Raw genomic sequence first — 20,701 nt, 5'->3', positions numbered from 1 at the left:
AGTATTGAACAACAGTTAAAAGAAGTTCTTCCTTTAAAAACTAATTCCCAAGTTGGAACAACTATAACAGAAGAAAGAGTCTTATTTCAAGTAAAATTCAACGGACTGCCGTGGTCCGGTTTCGGTGTAATTTTAGCAGGGGGGCCTGATATCAGTACAGACACTCTCACCTGCTTCTCCTCGTCCGAGTATATCGGCTTCTGTGTGGATTTGTTGTTATGGATGAGTCACGGACCTCCGGGTCCCAAAACGTAACTGTCTTCACTTGCGCAAGTCTTACCTCAGTTACCTTCGTATACGGACTTACAGCCTCAAACGATTCTCTGCTCTTCAAGTACTCTGTACGCAGAGTGAGTTAGCGCTGTGTGTCCTCTTTGAAAACCTTCCAAACCTTTCTACGCGTTTCACCCCTAAGGTGTGGCTTTTTCAAGATCCAGTGTAAGAGTCAGGTCTGGTTCGATTCCCTAGGAGGGATATATATATATATATATTTTTTTTTTCTTTTCTGAATAATAAAATTTATATTTGATAAATGCAATTTATATGTATGGTTCTATTATATATTTTTAACAAGGCAATACAGGAGTTTTTATACAAATTACCCATTTGAGACAAGTGTGTTTATAAGAAATCTATAAGAGATTTGTTTGTCCGTGCGGACATGAGGATCCCACCTTTTAAAGTTTCTCTTCCAGAGTGACCGGAGAAAGTGAAAAAATAACAACAAATCAAATGCAGGTAGGGGAGATATAAGGCAGACCTGACTCTTACACTGGATCTTGAAAAAGCCCCACACCTTAGGGGTGAAACGCGTAGAAAGGTTTGGAAGGTTTTCAAAGAGGACACACAGCGCTAACTCACTCTGCATACAGAGTACTTGAAGAGCAGAGAATCGTTTGAGGCTGTAAGTCCGGATACGAAGGTAACTGAGGTAAGACTTGCGCAAGTGAAGACAGTTACGTTTTGGGACCCGGAGGTCCGTGACTCATCCATAACAACAAATCCACACAGAAGCCGATATACTCAGACGAGGAGAAGCAGGTGAGAGTGTCTGTACTGATATCAGGTCCCCCTGCTAAAATTACACCGAAACCGGACCACGGCAGTCCGTTGAATTTTACTTGAAATAAGACTCTTTCTTCTGTTATAGTTGTTCCAACTTGGGAATCCGTTTTTAAAGGAAGAACTTCTTTTAACTGTTGTTCAATACTTGGGAATCCTTTCAAATAAGTGCAAACAAGAATTTCTTTTTAACATGGCACATTACAAAAGAGACTTGATTTACCAGGGTTTTGCCCTACCCACTTGAGATAAAATTCTCTTGAATCTGACTACTATAAGGAACATATTTATGGATAAAACTATCTCATAAGATTTTAACGAATAGAAACCTTTAAAGGCAAATAGAACATAAGTCAGATTGCCTCAACATTTTTATTGCCTTATTATTGCCTAATTTAAACACAATTGATGAATGATTTAATGTTGCTATATTTTTAATCATATTGACAAAGTTTGATTTTATTATTGTGATTTGAAAGGTGTTGTGATTGATTAGTGTGGGCCACATGCATGACTGATTTTGTTGATTTTTAAGTGCAAAATATTGAATAAATTTGATTTAAAATCCACTTAGTAGTTTTAGACTATTTGTTCCTATTATCACCACCCAGTGCATTTGAGGGCATTAGTATAATACAGACTTAGAATATTAGTTTATAACCCATTGCTTGGTATACCTAGTGTACTTCTAGCGCCACCTACACTCCACGTATCAAAATCCTAAGTTACAATTACACCTAACACTACACTACAATTAAATAAATTAACTAAATTAAATACAATTAAATAAATTACATACAATTACCTAAATTAAATTAAATTAGCTAAAGTACAAAAAACAAACAAACACTAAATTACAGAAAATAATAAACAAATTACAGAAATTTAAACTAATTACACCTAATCTAATAGCCCATTAGCCCCACTAAAATAAAAACTAAACTAAACTACCAATAGCCCTTAAAAGGGCCTTTTGCGGGGCATTGCCCCAAAGTAATCAGCTCTTTTACCTGTAAAAAAAAAATACAAACAACTCCCCCAACAGTAAAACCCACCACCCACACAACCAACCCCCCAAATAAAAACCTATCTAAAAAACCTACGCTCCCCATTGACCTGAAAAGGGCATTTGGATGGGCAATGCCCTTAAAAGGGCAGTTAGCTCTTTTGCCGCCCAAAGTCCCTAACCTAAAAATAAAACCCAACCAATACACCCTTAAAAAACCTAACACTAACCCCCTGAAGATCGACTTACCGGGAGACGTCTTAATCCAAGCCGGGGACGAAGTGGTCCTCCAGACGGGCAGAAGTCTTCATCCAAGCCAAGCAGAAGTGGTCCTCCAGACGGGCAGAAGTCTTCATCCAGACGGCATCTTCGATCTTCATCCGTCGCGGAGGGGGTCCATCTTCAAGACATCCGACGCGGAGCATCCTCTTCTGGCGACGACTAACACCGAATGAAGGTACCTTTAAGTGACGTCATCCAAGATGGTGTCCCTTAGATTCCGATTGGCTGATAGAATTCTATCAGCCAATCGGAATTGAGGTAGAAAAAATCCTATTGGCTGATGCAATCAGCAATAGGATTGAAGTTCAATCCTATTGGCTGATCCAATCAGCCAATAGGATTGAGCTCACATTCTATTGGCTGTTCCAATCTGTTACTGTTGGGGGGTTGATTGTATTTTTTTTCAGGTAAAAGAGCTGATTACTTTGGGACAATGCCCCGCAAAAGGCCCTTTTAAGGGCTATTGGTAGTTTAGTTTAGGCTAGGGTTTGTTTTTTTCAGGGGGGTTTATTTTAATATGGCTATTAGATTAGGTGTAATTAGTTTAAATATCTTGTCATTTGTTTATTATTTTCTGTAATTTAGTGTGTTTTTTTGTACTTTAGCTAATTTAATTTAATTTAGGTAATTGTATTTAATTTAGTTAATTTATTTAATTATAGTGTAGTGTTAGGTGTTATTGTAACTTAGGTTAGGTTTTATTTTTCAGGTAAATTTGTATTTATTTTAGCTAGGTAGTTATTAAATAGTTAATAACTATTTAATAACTATTCTACCTAGTTAAAATAAATACAAACTTGCCTGTAAAATAAAAGTAAACCCTAAGCTAGCTACAATGTAACTATTAGTTATATTGTAGCTAGCTTAGGGTTTATTTTATAGGTAAGTATTTAGTTTTAAATAGGAATAATTTAGTTAATGATAGGAATTTTATTTAGATTTATTTAAATTATATTTAAGTTAGGGGGTGTTAGGGTTAGGGTTAGACTTAGGTTTAGGGGTTAATAAATATAACATAGTGGCGGCAACGTTGGGGGCGGCAGATTAGGGGTTAATAAGTGTAGGTAGGTGGCGGCGACATTGGGGGCGGCAGATTAGGGGTTAATAAATATAATGTAGGTGTCGGCGACGTTGGGGGCAGCAGATTAGGGGTTAATAAGTATAATGTAGGTGGCGGCGGTGTCCAGAGCCAGCAGATTAGGGGTTAATAATATAATGCAGGTGTCGGTGATGTCAGGGGTGGCAGATTAGGGGTTAATAAGTGTAAGATTAGGGGTGTTTAGATTCGGGGTTCATGTTAGGGTGTTAGGTATAAACATCAATTTTAGTTCCCCATAGGAATCAATGGGGCTGCGTTAGGGACTTTTACGCTGCTTTTTGGCAGGTGTTAGACTTTTTTTCAGCCGGCTCTCCCCGTTGATTCCTATGGGGAAATCGTGCACGAGCACGTTACACCAGCTCACCGCTTAAGCAGCGCTGGTATTGGAGTGCAGTAATGAGCAAAATTTTGCTCAACGCTCACTTCTTGTCTTTTAACGACGAGTTTGTGAAAAATCATAATACCAGTGCTGTAGGTAAGTGAGCGGTGAGGGAAAACTGCTTGTTAGCACCGCACAGCCTCTAACGCAAAACTCGTAATCTAGGTGTTAGTTTACTCCCTCTAGAGAGCCACATGTGATAATATTTCTCAGAAACATTTTTGCAAATGAAAGTATATTGCAATGATGTGTGTAGTCAAATTTGAATTATATGTCCCTTTAAGCAGTTTGACTCAGCTACATGCTACAAAGTGATTGTTTAGATCAGTGGAGGAGCTCATTTTTATCTAACTTCTGATTGGCTAAAGTAGAAGACATAAGTTAAACAATCAAGCCTTTTTGGTGGTATATCCCTTAACTGCTCTAAAATAACAAAACAATAAATATCCATCATTACACCAATAGGATATCTCCCAAACTCACCTCCAGAATGAGGAGTTATGCTCTGTGCAAAGCCAGTGGAAAAAGCTACAAGAGCAATCGGATAAACAGTCCAGGACAGGTATCTGAGCAGTGTATTATCCCCCAGTTCCTGTTGAAGCCATCTGTGTGCTAACAGGAAAATTAGACCGTTAGAGACAGATACAGTAATATTAAAGGGACAGTGTATTGTAAAATGACTCTCCCCTTTCATTTGTTCCAATTTATCCAGTTTAGCTACTGGAATGTAATACATTACTTACAAATAAATAATTTATATTTATTTTGGTATTTGTAATAGTTACTTTTGTCTGTGGTATCCCCACAGGAAAGATAAGTAATAAAATGTTCTTTTTCAATTGTTCTCTCTAAGTATTGGGCTTTGTTATACAGACAGAGATAAGATAAAGAAGTATTTGTGTGTATATAAATAGATAACATGAGGATGAAGTCTGCAAGTGCAAGTGGATGTGGTTTCAATGAATAAAATCAGCTATTTCATATACAAAAATAAACTGAAAGCAGCAATTTCTCATACATTTTATACTCTGCAGCTGGTATAACAAGTTATCAGAAACACATTAAGATGAAGATAATTTCACAGTGCACTGTCCCTTTAAAAAAGGAGGTATGAGGGGAAATATTAAATTACAAAATGCAATATTGATTGATTGTTATTTAAAGGGACAGTCAAGTCCAAATTAAACTGTCACTTTAGATAGGGAATGCAATTTTAAACAAATGTCCAGTTTACTTTTATCTTCAAATTTGCTTTGTACTCTTGTTATTCTTTGTTGAAAGCTAAACCTAGGTAGGCTCATATGATAATTTCTAAGCCATTGAAGGCCGCCTCTTATCTTCGTGCATTTTGACTGTTTTTCAAACTTAGACACTGCTAGTTCATGTGTGCCATATAGATAACAAGTCTGTAAAAAAATGGGGCAGTCTGCAGAGACTTAGAGAAAAGGCAATCACAGAGCTAAAAAGTATATTAATATAACCGTGTTGGTTGTGCAAAACTGGGGAATGGATAATAGAGGGATAATTATCTTTTTAAACAAGAAAAATGTTGCTGTAGACTGTCCCTTTAATAACCATTTATTTTGTTTCTACTGGAGGGCTGAATCAAAGAACAATAAAAACAAAACAGAAAACCAAGTACTGGATGTAAAGTACAAAATCCATAACATAAAAAACTATTTCATTATCCTGTGTAACATTTCAGTGTACTTGGATTTATTATTGAAATGTCACAAACAAAATCTGATTCAAAATGTCCCACTGATGCTTTAGCAACAATGTAAATGTCCCACTGATGCTTTAGCAACAATGTAAATGTCCCTCTGATGCTTTAGCAACAATGTAAATGTCCCACTGATGCTTTAGCAACAATGTAAATGTCCCACTGATTTAGCAACAATGTAAATGTCCCACTGATGCTTTAGCAACAATGTAAATGTCCCACTGATGCTTTAGCAACAATGTAAATGTCCCACTGATGCTTTAGCAACAATGTAAATGTCTCACTGATGCTTTAGCAACAATGTAAATGTCCCACTGATGCTTTAGCAACAATGTAAATGTCTCACTGATGCTTTAGCAACAATGTAAATGTCCCACTGATGCTTTAGCAACAATGTAAATGTCCCAGTTTGAATGATACAGAATACTACAGAGTTACAATGTTGCAAACATAAATGTCTCAGGATTAGGTTTGTCAATTGAAATATGGCAAAATCTTGTAACCCCTAGGTTGCCAGAGAGTTCTACGAGGCATTGGTTTATAATATATTGCAGCCCCTCTGACAGGCAAATGGTTAATTTTATTTTTTACATGATTCCGATAGAGCATGCAATTTTAAACAACTTTTTAATTTATATATTTTATCTAATTTGTTTTGTTCTCTTTGCATCCCTTGTTGAAAAGTATATCTAGGTACACTCATAAGTTGATGATTGGTGGCTGCCCATATATGCATTCGCTTTCAGCTAGCTCCCAGTAGTGCATTGCTGCTCCTTTAACAAAGGATACCAAGAGAATGAAGCACATTTGATAATAGAAGTAAATTGGAAAGTTATTTAAAATTGCATGCTCTATCTGTATCATGAAAGTTTAATTTTGTCTTTACTGTCCCTTTAAATAACATATTCTGTCTGTGGTGGGGGAGTTACAAATTAGTCATTTCTTACAGATGATGCACTTGGAGCAAAGATAAATAATAACAACTATAATAATTTTATTTTGTAGCCATGATTACTTCATTTGTTATTGTCTCACAACCTCAAATCTGATATGCCAAATAAAATGATATCTGAGGCCAGATGCAAGTTGCACAATAAATTCTAACTGGGTTCTATATATTTTTGTATTACACAATATGCGGCATATTATGTGCATATCCCATGACCTGTTGCTAAAACTGTCTAACCAACTCTTCCAACCTTAGAGACTGAAACAGAACAAACCTCTCGCCTCTTATCATCCCACTTATAAAGTTCTTAGTTTTGATTGGCTGCCAAAGTGCAACTCACTGCCAAAATTCCCAACAAGAAGTTAATAGGGAGAAGAAAACATTCTGTGCTGCTGACTGTCTGATAATATCACTCCACTTGCCGACAGACCCATAACACTAAACCATGAAGAGCAACAAAAATATCATCTGGGCAAGGACAGCAGTAGGTCAATAAGGGGCCACATGGAAAGCACAATGTTAGTATAATAAGACTGGGAAAAACATGAAAACATAAAGAGAGGTTACTGGTCAAATGCATTGCTCTTCAAAGCTGTTGCCCCACCCATGCAGTACACCCACCCCCGCAGTACACCCGCCCCCACAGTACAGTACTTTACCTTCACCAGTCTTTTTATTGTGCTTAGTTTGAAAATGTCTGATGTGTAACGTAACACAACATGGCATGAGGACTTATTTAAAGCTTTTGGCATTAGCTAAAATATAAATATATATTTTAATTTAGAGTGACAGAAAAGTGAAAATTCATGATTCAGACATGGTGTATTATTTTTAACAACATTCTTATTTACTTCTGTTATCCAATTTGCTTTTTTCTCTTTGGATCCTTTGCTGAAGAGTAAATCTAGGTAGGTTAATTGGAGCTTAGAAGCGTGCACGTGTCTTTAGCGGTAGCACTCTTTGGCAGCAGTATTTGCAACAATGTATAACATTGCTATTAACATTGTAGCAAATACTGTTGCCAGATGGCTAAAGACACGTGCACGCTCCTGAGCTCGCCTAGGATTACTCTTTAACAAATTAAAGAGACATAAAACCTTTTAATTTATTTTTTATTTTAATTTTTTTATTCAGATAGAGCATACAATTTTAAACAATTTTCCAATTTACTTCTATTATCAAATGTTCTTCCTTTTCTTGTTATCCTTTGTTGAAAAGAAGGAAGGTAGGTTAAGGAGTGTGCATGTGTCTACAGTACTATATGGCAGCAGTTTTACAACAATGTTATACATTAGCAAGAGCACTAGAGGGCAGCAGTTTTGCAACAATGTTATACATTAGCAAGAGCACTAGATGGCAGCAGTTGTATAACAATGTTATACATTAGCAAGAGCACTAGATGGCAGCAGTTTTATAACAATGTTATACATTAGCAAGAGCACTAGATGGCAGAAGTTTTATAAAAATGTTATACATTAGCAAGAGCACTAGATGACAGCAGTTTTATAACAATGTTATACATTAGCAAGAGCACTAGATGGCAGCAGTTTTATAATAATGTTATACATTAGCAAGAGCACTAGATGGCAGCAGTTGTATAACAATGTTATGCATTAGCAAGGGCACTAGATGGCAGAAGTTTTATAAAAATGTTATACATTAGCAAGAGCACTAGATGACAGCAGTTTTATAACAATGTTATACATTAGCAAGAGCACTAGATGGTAGCAGTTGTATAACAATGTTATACATTAGCAAGAGCACTAGATGGCAGCAGTATTATAATAATGTTATACATTAGCAAAAGCACTAGATGGCAGCAGTTTTATAACAATGTTATACATTAGCAAGAGCACTAGATGGTAGCAGTTGTATAACAATGTTATACATTAGCAAGAGCATTAGATGGCAGCAGTATTATAATAATGTTATACATTAGCAAAAGCACTAGACGGCAGCAGTTTTATAACAATGTTATACATTAGCAAGAGCACTAGATGGCAGCAGTTTTATAATAATGTTATACATTAGCAGGAGCACTAGATGGCAGCAGCTTTATAACAATGTTATACATTAGCAAGAGCACTAGATGGCAGCAGTATTATAACAATGTTATACATTAGCAAGAGCACTAGATGGCAGCAGTTTTATAACAATGTTATACATTAGCAAGAGCACTAGATGGCACCAGTTTTATAACAATGTTATACATTAGCAAGAGCACTAGATGGCACCAGTTTTATAACAATGTTATACATTAGCAAGAGCACTAGATGGCAGCAGTTTTATAACAATGTTATACATTAGCAAGAGCACTAGATGGTAGCAGTTTTATAACAATGTTATACATTAGCAAGAGCACTAGATGACAGCAGTTTTATAACAATGTCAGACATTAGCAAGAGCACTAGATGACAGCAGTATTATAACAATGTTATACATTAGCAAGAGCACTAGAGGGCAGCAGTTTTCTAACAATGTTATACATTAGCAAGAGCACTAGATGGCAGCAGTTATGTAACAATGTTATACATTAGCAAGACCACTAGATGGCAGCAGTTTTATAATAATATTATACATTAGCAAGAGCACTAGATGGCAGAGGTTTTATAATAATATTATACATTAGCAAGAGCGTTAGATGGCAGCAGTTTTATAACAATGTTATACATTAGCAAGAGCACTAGATGGTAGCAGTTTTATAACAATGTTATACATTAGGAAGAGCACTAGATGGCAGCAGTTGTATAACAATGTTATACATTAGCAGGAGCTCTAGATGGCAGCAGTTTTATAACAATGTTATACATTAGCAAGAGCACTAGATGGCAGCAGTTTTATAATAATGTTATACATTAGCAAGAGCACTAGATGGGTGCAGTTTTATAACAATGTTATACATTAGCAAGAACACTAGATGGCAGCAGTTTATAATAATGTTATGCATTAGCAAGAGCACTAGATGGCAGCAGTTTTATTATAATGTTATACATTAGCAAGAGCACTAGATGGCAGCAGTTTTATAACAATGTTATGCATTAGCAAGAACACTAGATGGCAGCACTATTTCTTGTCATGAAGTGCTCCAAACATGCCAATATGGAATACACATTGGTCAAGCCCTATACCAATGGTACCATCTGGGGAAATCTAAGAAAAATTGCTTTATGTTTTGCAGTTAAGTCATATTTTGTTTGGTACAATTACTGGTTGTGAAGCTGGGTGGTATAGAACTGATGACTCTATCACAAAATAGTCTTGGTCATTATCCATGACAGGCACCTTAATATATCTGATTAATTAACGTGCTGTGATTAACCATATAGCCAGTGGGTAATGAAAGAAAAAGGGCACCTACCATTTAGCATTCTTGAGACAGTGAAGTCCATTGTAAAGCTGATCAAAGCCATAATGACACCAAGAGCAAACAGAAAGTACCAGTCGTCACCAACACGGAAAAGAACGTTTTTTATACATTCCAGGAAAACTGGGGACAAATAGAAAGTCACATTCACATATACAGCAAGTAAACGTTAATCTGGTATGTCCAAAGGTCTAACATTCTAAGACAAATATGTAGCATATGAGCCAAATATACCACTGTATTTATTTTGACAAATATTTACCTTCAGTACTTATATAATATATGATGTTGATGTATTAATCCGAAATGTGCTATCTGCGTAATGTACAGATTTTAGTTACATAAGTCCATTATAGGCCCTACTATTGGTTCAAACAATATGTGAACTGCTTTAAAGTACATGGAATGAGAAACACTAATTGTTGCCTAATAAGTCACCAGTATTTATCATACATATGCCAGGCTGATATATTGATGCATGACTGTTGCATGCCAGGAGGGGCACAGAGCATTGAGCTCCTACTTGTCCAGTAGCATAATGAGATGGAGCAAATCTAACTATTAGCCATCCATCCAACTATTATTTTACTATGTGGACTCCCACTTCAGTATATACCTAATAAATCAGGCCTTGTAAACTTTTGTTTGGGCTACTCCGCAGACACATTTTTGTAATTTAGGCAATATTACCTCCTTCTAAACTTATGCTTATTAGGCATGTGCAAATGGATCGTTACTGATGAACTGAATGCGTAAGAAGGTGGCGTATCACAGCATTTGTCTCTTTTCAGAACCGTGTTTCTTCTTGTGAAAGCAACACATCAAGATAAGGATTTGCACAGATATTAGTGTGTTGCACTTTCACAAGAAGGAATCTGGCTTCGAAAAGTGACGAATGGAGCGAGTGGCCGCCTTCTTAAGCATTCAGATCATCACTAATGATCGGAATACCTAATGCTCACTATTTCTGTGCATTGAGATTTTGTACAGCAGTGTTTCTCATCCACCGTCCTCAAGTACGCCCAACAGGCCATGTTTTCATAATAACTGAACCAGTGCACAGGTGAAGTAACAGCTGTTCAGTAACCATGGTTACAAACCAGCTCTCAGCCATCAGCTGATTATTTTACCTGTGCTCTAGTTCAGCTATAATGAAAACCTGTCCTGTTGGGGGTACTTGAGGACCGCAGTTGAGAAACACTCTTGTACAGGACCTGACATATATACGACCTTAGAGCAGCTATTTTAACTGTAGCTGCACAAACCATGTCCCTTGTGCAGTATCTCCTTATACCCACATCATAGCCGTGTTTTTGTGCTGTTACCTTTAATATTCCGACGTGATCTGGGCCATGGCCGGAATACATCTTTTCTTAGCAGTGTTTTTTCCGCTTCCACTTTTTGCTCTATCACCAGCATTTCCATTTTCACTAGATTCTGGATTTTCACATCAGCTACAGTGAGTAGCAAGGAGTTACTTGGTATTACTGCTCAGCCCTGGAGAGAGATGGAGACAGCGCAACTTTACTATACATAATATTTTCATTTAAAAGGCAAATTAGTTATAATAAAAACTAGTCCTAATTCACTAACACCTGTGAAACTAATATCTCGATTTGCCACAACTTTGAATCTCAAAAATAGTGAGATTCAAATTACTCCCTGGCCAATGTGCCAATAGGTATATGGCTACACCTCACTGACAAGTCCCAAAACAGGCTGAAATGATCATCTGCAGTTTTAATGTTCTTTGTTCACAGGGGATTGCCTGGTGTTTCAGGGCTGAACACATCAAAGAATAATCTACTGAGATGTTGTTCGTTCTTGGTTGAGCCATTCTCATTCTGTAAATATGTGTATTCTGTCCTTGGGGAAAGTTTCCCTAAAGACGATGATGGAAACCAAACATGGGTTCCCTGCCTTATATTTCTAGCTAGAGGGATGGGGATGCATCTTGCTGATGAGACCCACAGAAGACCTACTTCTTTGTCTGGAGTTGACATGTTCCTTGTTCAGAGGATATTTGTCTGACATTTTTGGCTGATTTGTTCTTTTTTTGGTAGGATCAGACTGATGTACTTCAGGAAAGTTCACCTTTGTGAAAAGCACAACTGGGCCAAAAAAGCTGCTCCCAGGTGGTGTACTGTCAAAGAACAAGCTACTGAGTCATTGCTTTTTCATGGTTGATAGATTCTCTTTCTATGAATATGTCCATTCTGTTTCCCTAAGGGTGATGAGGGAACCATGTGGACCTGTGCAATGTGCCTAGATAGATATGGCTGTATTTCCATGAAGGGGTCCACAGAAAGCTAAAACAATTGTCTTGGGTCGCCTGGTATTTCGGGGTTGAACCATCTTTTTTTAGACCAGATCATATAATTAAGAAAAGAATCTATAAAAAGTGCAATTGGGCTGAAAGAGGCTGCTCCCAGATGGTGAGTGAACAAAACATCCGGCTGCCCTGGAAAAGAAATCCTCCAAAGTAAGAAATCTTCAAAAACAATATGATTATTCAAGGAAAGTGCACTATTAAAAGCAAAAAATGACATGGGTAACAGATATATGCGTATCATTCAAAAGCACAGAATGATCAGTAAGACAGCAAACAGCTTACTGTATAATCAACCACTGCTAATGGTTTAAAACTATAGTCAAAGTGACAGATCGTGTGCGCCCTGTTCCAAAAATGGGCCGGCTGGCTCGTAAGCTTTCATTCCTGCATTTTTAAATAAAGATACCAAGAGAACAAAGAAAATATTATAAAAGGAGTACATTAGAAAGTTGCTTAAAATTGCATGCTCTATCTGAACCATGAAAGAAAAAAAATTGGGTTAAGTATCGGTTTAACACATTTTATAATAGAAGTAAATTGGAAATGTTTTTCTTTATTTTATGCTCTATTAAATCAGAAAAGAAACTTTTTGGGTTTCCTATCCCTTTAACTCTAAGTATGCAATGCTTTTTTCAGTACCATATCAGCAACACTTTAATTGTGAATAGTCACAGGCACATAAAATATAAATCAGAGGACAGATGAATTAATAGAATACAGCAGAAGAGGATCCAGCACTCTCTATAGTCTCACTGGTTGCTTTATTACTCAGGTGATTCACTGAAAATCACTGATCTCTCTATTCTTCAGTGAATCAGCTGCATAGAATAACAGAAGAACTGAGAAGCAGTGGGGACAGTGACACTAGACACGCTGTCATATTCATTGTAAAGAGCAGGAAGCATAACATTTTCTGTAAAATAAAACTCTTAAAAATTAGAATTTTAGAACTTGTATAATGATAATATTTATATACTATATTAATTAAAATGTTGCTGAAATGGTACTGGAAAAACATTGCATAGTTAGAGTTAAAGAGATATAAAACCCTAAAAAAATATTTTGGGATTGAACAGAGCATAAAATAAAAAATAAAATAAAAAAAAGTTTCCAATTTACTTCTATTATTAAATTTGCTTAATTCTCATGTTATCCTTTGTTGAAGAGATACCTAGGTAGGCATCTGGAGCACTACATGACAGTATAGTGCTGCTATCTACTAGTGGTCTTGCAAATGGATAACATTCTTGCAAAACTGCTGCGTATAGTTCTTCAGACACGTGTACGCTCCTAAGCCGCTTTTTAACAAAAAAGTTGTTTAAAAGTGTATGCTCTATCTGTACATTTGAGTTTATTGTCCTTTGATTTGGTTGAAGTAATTTTAAATAAAATGGTTATAATATATATCAAAATAGCCATAAGACAGAGCTGTAATGTATTAATCTACAAAATGTGTGCCACCCCTGTCAGGCATAACCCTTTTCTATGCCCCTTCAGATCACAACGCCCATGCGTAGGCATCCTGCCCTTGCCAAGCCCACACAGATAAACCCACCTGTATAAGATTGTAGGATGCATAAAGAATGTGATTAGTATAAGTGACCCCTGTCCGTGTTGTCTCCGGTTTCCTCCTGTTATTTCAGTCTGACCATGTCACATTGAGGAGCTGTGCTTGGCTCACTGTCCCTCTACTGCATTTGATGTTCTTACCTGGAATATGATACACATACCCCCTGCCCCCCTCCCTCCCTCCCTCTCACCAACTCAAAACTTTATAGCCTTTAATAAAATAACCTTGGGAAGTCAGGCAGAACCAGCCCTGTGTTTTGAATGAAAATTAACTGCAGGTGAGAGTAAATTCCAGCTCAGTCACCTTCATCCTTTTACAAAAACAGAGATTTTTCTTCAGGGAACAATTTTTTCTAGCATGACATTTCTCATTCATCAGACAATAATGTGTTAAAATGTACTTATGTCTGAATATTACAGAAAGATAGGAGAAGTTAAAATGGCACTGTGGCATGTCTTTCCTACTTAAAAAAAGAAAAGGAATATAAATTCTAACATTTAAAATTATAGCATGTATTTTCCGGTTCCATTGTTCTTCTGTAAGGTTGTTGGATGTCCAGTTTTCAACAGAACAGTCCAGTATTAGAACTGGCTCTCCAGTTAAAATTAATATATAAAATGAAAACAAATGGATATTACATTTTAAGTACCCGAAGACTCGAGTCATCTTAATTTTGTAAAGGAGTACAATCAATGTCTTAACCTTTTTTTTCTAGGGAGGAAAAAAATAAACGCCCCAAACAAAATAAAATCCGGTTGCAACAAGTGTGCAGCAGTAGAGTGTTGCTTGTAATGAATTGCAAAGCATTTAAAAAAAGGTGGCTCACTTGCATCAAAGAGTGATTCAAGTGGGTACCTATACTTGGATATAAAGATAATTATTATTATTATCAGGTATTTGTAGAGCGCCAACCGGTTCCGCAGCGCTATGAACATGGGTGGTATATAAAAACGATTACAGGAATCAAATGGGGAGAGAGGATCCTGCCGAGAGTTTCACTGTTGTAGTCGGCTCTTATGAAGGTGAACTACAAACAGCTGGGCTCATAGGCTTACATGCTATGGGGTTTTAGGGGATAGCAGTGGAGATAGGAAGGTTAGTGTAGGTTGTAAGCGTCCCTGAATAGTAGAGTCTTCAGGGAGCACTTGAAGCTTTTAAAACTAGGTGAGATTCTTGTGGAGCAAGGCAGAAAGTTCCACAAGATGGGAGCCAGTCTTGAGAAATCTTGTAGACGGGAATGTGAGGAGGTAACAAGAGAGGAGGAGAGGAGGAGATCATGAGCGAAGTGAAGGGGACGGAAGCGAGAGTATCTGGAGACATGGTCTGAGATGTAGGGGGAGCAATGCAATTCAGGGCTTTGTGTGTCAGAGTGAGAATTTTGTGTTTAATCCTGGAGGCAAGAGGAAGCCAGTGAAGGGATTGGCAGAGAGGTGCAACAGATGAAAAGCGACGTGCAAGGAAGATGAGTCTGGCAGAGGCATTCATTATGGATTGTAAAGGAGCTAGGTGGCAGCTAGGGAGACCAGAGAGGATAGAGTTGCAGTAGTCGAGGCGGGAAAGGATGAGAGAGTGGATTAAAATCTTAGTTGTGTCTTGTTCAAGGAAATGTCTAATTTTAGCGATGTTTTTAAGATGGAAGCGGCAGGCTTTATCCAAGGACTAAATGTGAGGAGTGAAAGAAAGATCTGAGTCAAGTGTGACCCCAAGACATCGGGCATGTGAGGTTCTGGTAATGATGGAGTTGTCAACAGTTATAGAGACATGGGGGGTGGAGATTTTGGAAGAAGGGGGGAAAATAAGGAGCTCAGTTTTGGAGAGATTTAGCTTGAGGTAGTGAGAGGACATCCAAGATGAGATATGAGAGAGACAGTTAGTGACACGGGTTAGCAAGGAAGAAGGTAGTTCTGGTACAGAGAGGTAGATTTGGGTATCTTCGGCATACACATGATAATGAAACCCATGGGACTTTATTAAGGAACCTAGTGAGGACGTGTAGATTGAGACGAGAAGAGGATGGACGGATGGAGGACAGAGCCTTGCGGTACCTCAACAGAAAGAGGTAACGGGGCAGAGGAGGCCCCAGAGAAGGCTACACTAAAGGTACGGTTAGACAGATAGGAAGAGAACCAAGAGAGAGCTGTGTCACAGATGCCGAAGGATTGGAGGGTATGGAGCAAAACAGGGTGGTCAACAGTATCAAAGGCTGCAGACAGATCAAGGAGGATAAGTAGAGAGAAGTGGCCTTTTGATTTTGCTGTAAGTAGGTCGTTGGTAACCTTAAAGGGACATTAAACACTAAATACATGCTAGATAGAATGATGCATTCAAAGAAAAGATTAGTCCATGACTAACATGTAGATGTATTTTTTAAAGTTTCATTAGTTGTTTAAAAAGTGACAAAATAAGTGTAAAGTTTTAGTGTCTGGGAGCTGCCATGTTGTAACCTGTGTTACCTTCTTTGCTGTGGCCAATTAGGGTCAGTTATAAATACGCCACTAAAGTGTGCAGCCAATGGTTGTGCTGGATTTAACAGTGTTCTGCACTTCCATTTCTAACAGTAACTGAAAAGCTCACAATTTCAGAATGGAATTAAAGGCAAAGAGGACAAAATAAATAATGAAAGTATATTGCAGAGTTGTTTTATTATATACAATTTATCATTTTATATTACCATCTCAAAGTGTTTAATGTCCCTTTAACATATAAGGTGCAAAATTCTGATGAGAGGTGGTTGACCCTCCCCCCCCCTCCCTCCAGTAAACATCCACAAGGTCATTGTTTTACAAATTTGGTGGCAGCTTTTCTAAGATAGCAACCAAGAGAGATCAAACCTTTATTCTGTGAGGTAAAATAACTCTTCTTTTCCTCACTAGCTGCCAAGGAGGGTGTCAAACCACTGCACTGTTTGTGATGCGGGCAACTAGGGGATAAGGTCACTGCTTTGTGTATGTTGGGTGTCAAGAATTGCAGCACCAAAATGTGATTGCCTGCTTTCTGTTTTAAAAATATTTCAATCAAATGGCTTTTTTGCACCCCTTATGTCCTTATATACGTGCCTGAGCTGTCTGCCCATGGTATATATATACGTGCCTGAGCTGTCTGCCCATGGTATATATATACGTGCCTGAGCTGTCGGCCCATGGTATATATATATACGTGCCTGAGCTGTCTGCCCATGGTATATATATATACGTGCCTGAGCTGTCTGCCCATGGTATATATATATATATATATATATATACGTGCCTGAGCTGTCTGCCCATGGTATATATATACGTGCCTGAGCTGTCGGCCCATGGTATATATATACGTGCCTGAGCTGTCTGCCCAGAATTAAACAGAGAATCGCAAAATTATTTTGGTTCCATATTATGCACAAGAAGAATGCACTTGAATAGCATAAAAAAATAATAATAAAAACAACCACAGCAAGTAATCACAGTTTGGTGCTACAATGCAAAAATACTTATGTTTCTTGCGCCTTAAGGGCCAGATTAGAGTGGAGCATTAAATATTAAAAACGATATTAGCACTCCATTTGTAATCCAGCCCTTAAAATGACAGTCTCCTCCAGAATGTTTATTGTTTAAAAGATAGATAATCCCTTTATTACCCATTCTCCAGTTTTGCATAACCAACAGTTATATGAATACACTTTTTACCTCTGTGATTACCTTGTATCTAAACCTCTGCAAACTGCCACTTTATTTCAGTTCTGTTGACAGACTTGCATTTTAGCCAATCAGTGTTGGCTCCTTGGTAACTCCACGGACGTGAGCACAATGTTATCTATATGGCACAAATGAACTAACTCCGTCTAGCTGTGAAAAACTGTCAAATACATTCAGATAAGGCCTTCAAGGGCTAAGAAATTAGCATATGAGTCTACCTATGTTTAGCTTTCAACAAAGAACACAAATAGAACAAAGCAAATTTGATGATAAAAGTAAATTGGAAAGTTGTTTAAAATTGCTGGGTTATTTTGCCCCTAAAATGTTTGTAAGGGGTTACACATTGTGTCTCATCTTTATTTAGAGAGAAAAATTATAGCTGATGTCATTTTCACTTTAAATACACATGACTAGGGTGGAAAAAAGTGAAGTCACTTACCAAAAATGTTGCACATAATTTTCAGTTCTGCTAGTACATATATTTATACAGCTATAGAAAGCAGATTGTGGGTGGCACAGATACTTATCCTCATGTATACAGTGACAGAACACAGCTCAGTACATGGCTAATGCTCAAACAGATGAAGGGAGAATTGCCTGATAATTGTGAGCTAAGAGAAGGGGTTGTGCACTGTTAGTTGTATCAGTAGTGTGTTTATTTGATATCATAGTGTATTCCTTTTATGTGAGTTGTGCCAGTGCTCTGAATGTTGTCTAACTGATAAAAGTGTAATCTCTGTGTATGTGACAGCGCGGTGGGTTACATAAGGAGAGTGTGATGTATCAGATGTGTGTCTTGTATCTGACAGCAATGTGAGTTACATAAGGAGAGTGTGATGTATCAGATGTGTGTCTTGTATCTGACAGCAATATGAGTTACATAAGGAGAGTGTGATGTATCAGATGTGTGTCTTGTATCTGACAGCAATGTGAGTTACATAAGGAGAGTGTGATATATGATGTGGGTGTGTCTTGTATCAGACAGTGGTGTGAGTTACATTAGGAGAGTGTGATGTATCAGATGTGTGTCTTGTATCAGACAGTGGTGTGAGTTACATTTGGAGAGTGTGATGTATCAGGTGTGTGTCTTGTATCAGACAGTGGTGTGAGTTACATTAGGAGAGTGTGATGTATCAGATGTGTGTCTTGTGTCAGACAGTGGTGTGAGTTACATAAGGAGAGTGTGATGTATCAGGTATGTGTCTTGTATCTGACAGCAATGTGAGTTACATACGGAGAGTGTGATGTATCAGATGTGTCTCTTGTATCTGACAGCAATGTGAGTTACATAAGGAGAGTGTGATGTATCAGATGTGTCTCTTGTATCTGAAAGCAATGTGAGTTACATAAGGAGAGTGTGATATATGATGTGGGTGTGTCTTGTATCAGACAGGGGTGAGAGATACATTAGGAGAGTGTGATGTATCAGATGTGTGTCTTGTATCTGACAGCAATATGAGTTACATAAGGAGAGTGTGATGTATGATGTGGGTGCAGGACCGTCTTTAACACAGGGCAAAAGGGGCAGTTGCCCTGGGCCCAGTCTTTGTTGAGGGGCCCAGACTGCTGATGTCATGTGACATGGGTCACACACACAGTCAGTGCTAATATTGTCACAGTCAAAAGTTCTCTGCTTATATTTATTTGTGAGAAACTGTGCCAGACCGTGCCAATGTCATGTGACATTCCAAGCTAGTGCCATGTGCTGTTTTAGATGTGCACTGTGCAGCATTGGATGCTAAGCCCTAACTAGGCATCCAGTCAATCCAACTGCATCAGAAAAGGTCCTGCTGGGGTTACCACTGTTACCAGGTAACTGCTCTGGTGGTGGGGATTGTTTCTGGGTAGGGCTTACTATAAGCGCATGCAGCAGAAAGCTGGAGTGGCAGGCACGTGAGGATTTGAGCATCTGTGCAGCTGCACACACCGCTCTCTTCAGTCTTGAGGCTGTGTGACTCGTCTGTATCCATGCAGCCTTGGGCAGACAGCATCCAGTCTGCTGGTCCCCTTAGCCCTGCTCTTTCTGCTGTGGCTCTAAGATCAACTAACAGAAGTTTGTTAGGGGAACAGTGCTTTGTAGAAAGGTGTCAGTGGGAAGAATAAGATAGTGCACACACACCCCTCCCGTGCAGTATTGTCTAGTGCAGGGTGAGAGGGAACTTGTTCCTAGCAAAGAAGTGACATGTACTGCTGTGGCTGATGTATAGTGTCATGCTGATAGTCCACACATTAATGTAAGGTTTATTTTTATAGTTTTTGTTTTCTCTCTGTCTCAGATTTTACAGCTTCCCATAGTAGTTCTACTGTTTCAGTCAGTAAACTTATATCTGTCTGCACCTCTATGCTTCCGCCTCAGTCTTTACCTTGCTTTGCTCCTGTTGGCTGCCCTAAATCTCTTTAACCAGCTAACCTCACAGCAGAATCACATTCAAAAGCATATTAAATTAATCCAGAGTGGAGGAATTTATATATTTATTTACTTATTAGTAGTGCTTAGGTTCAGTTTCACATATTGCAATTTTTTTATTGATTAGCCCAGCAGTGGATGATTCACTGCTGGGCTAATAATTTAAAAAAATATATAAAATAAATTGATTTAGTTGTTTTTTGGGATGTTGGGGTGGAGAGCGAAATTGAAATTGCATGGGGGGGGGGGCCAAGAAAATGTTTGCCCAGGGTCCAGTCAGTATTAAAGACGGCCCTGTGTGGGTGTGTCATGTATCAGACAGGGGTGAGAGATACATTAGGAGAGTGTGATGTATCAGATGTGTGTCTTGTATCTGAGAGCAATGTGAGTTACATAAGGAGAGTTTGATGTATCAGATGTGTGTCTTGTATCAGACAGTGATGTGAGTTACATAAGAAGAGTGTGATGTATCAGATGTGGGTGTGTCTTGTATCAGACAGTGCTGTGAGTTACATTAGGAAAGTGTGATCTATTAGGTGTGTGTGTCTTGTATCAGACAGGGGTGAGAGATACATTAAGAGAGTGTGATGTTGTATCAGGTATGTGTCTTGTATCAGATAGAGGTGTGAGTTACATAAGGAGAGGTTGCTGTATCAGGTGTGTGTCTTGTATCAGACTGTGGTGTGAGTTACATTAGGAGAGTGTGATGTATCAGGTGTGTATCTTGTATCCGACAGTGGTGTGAGTTACATTAGGAGACTGTGATATATAAAGTGTCTGTCTTGTATCAGACAGCGGTGTGAGTTACATTAGCAGAGTGTGATGTATAAAGTGTGTGTCTTGTATCAGACAGTGAT

At 38.0% G+C, this 20,701-nt stretch overlaps 1 protein-coding gene across 1 annotated transcript in view; it reads right to left on the bottom strand.

Moving 5' to 3' along the window:
* The window catches only part of LOC128638345 (chloride channel protein ClC-Kb-like), a 41,753-nt gene extending 27,833 nt beyond the window's left edge, over positions 1-13,920 (bottom strand). Inside the window, exons 1-4 of the mRNA XM_053690252.1 lie at positions 13,752-13,920; positions 11,190-11,361; positions 9,859-9,987; positions 4,312-4,440 (exon numbers count right to left, since the gene is read on the bottom strand). Coding sequence (XP_053546227.1) covers positions 4,312-4,440; positions 9,859-9,987; positions 11,190-11,289 — 358 coding nt within the window. The 5' untranslated portion in view covers positions 11,290-11,361; positions 13,752-13,920. The remainder of the gene's footprint in view (positions 1-4,311; positions 4,441-9,858; positions 9,988-11,189; positions 11,362-13,751) is intronic.
* Between the last annotated feature and the right edge of the window lie 6,781 nt (positions 13,921-20,701).

This window comes from Bombina bombina, chromosome 8 (genome assembly GCF_027579735.1).
Source record: "Bombina bombina isolate aBomBom1 chromosome 8, aBomBom1.pri, whole genome shotgun sequence".
NCBI classification, from domain to species: Eukaryota; Metazoa; Chordata; class Amphibia; order Anura; family Bombinatoridae; genus Bombina; species Bombina bombina.
This window is presented reverse-complemented; position numbering and strand designations above follow the sequence as displayed.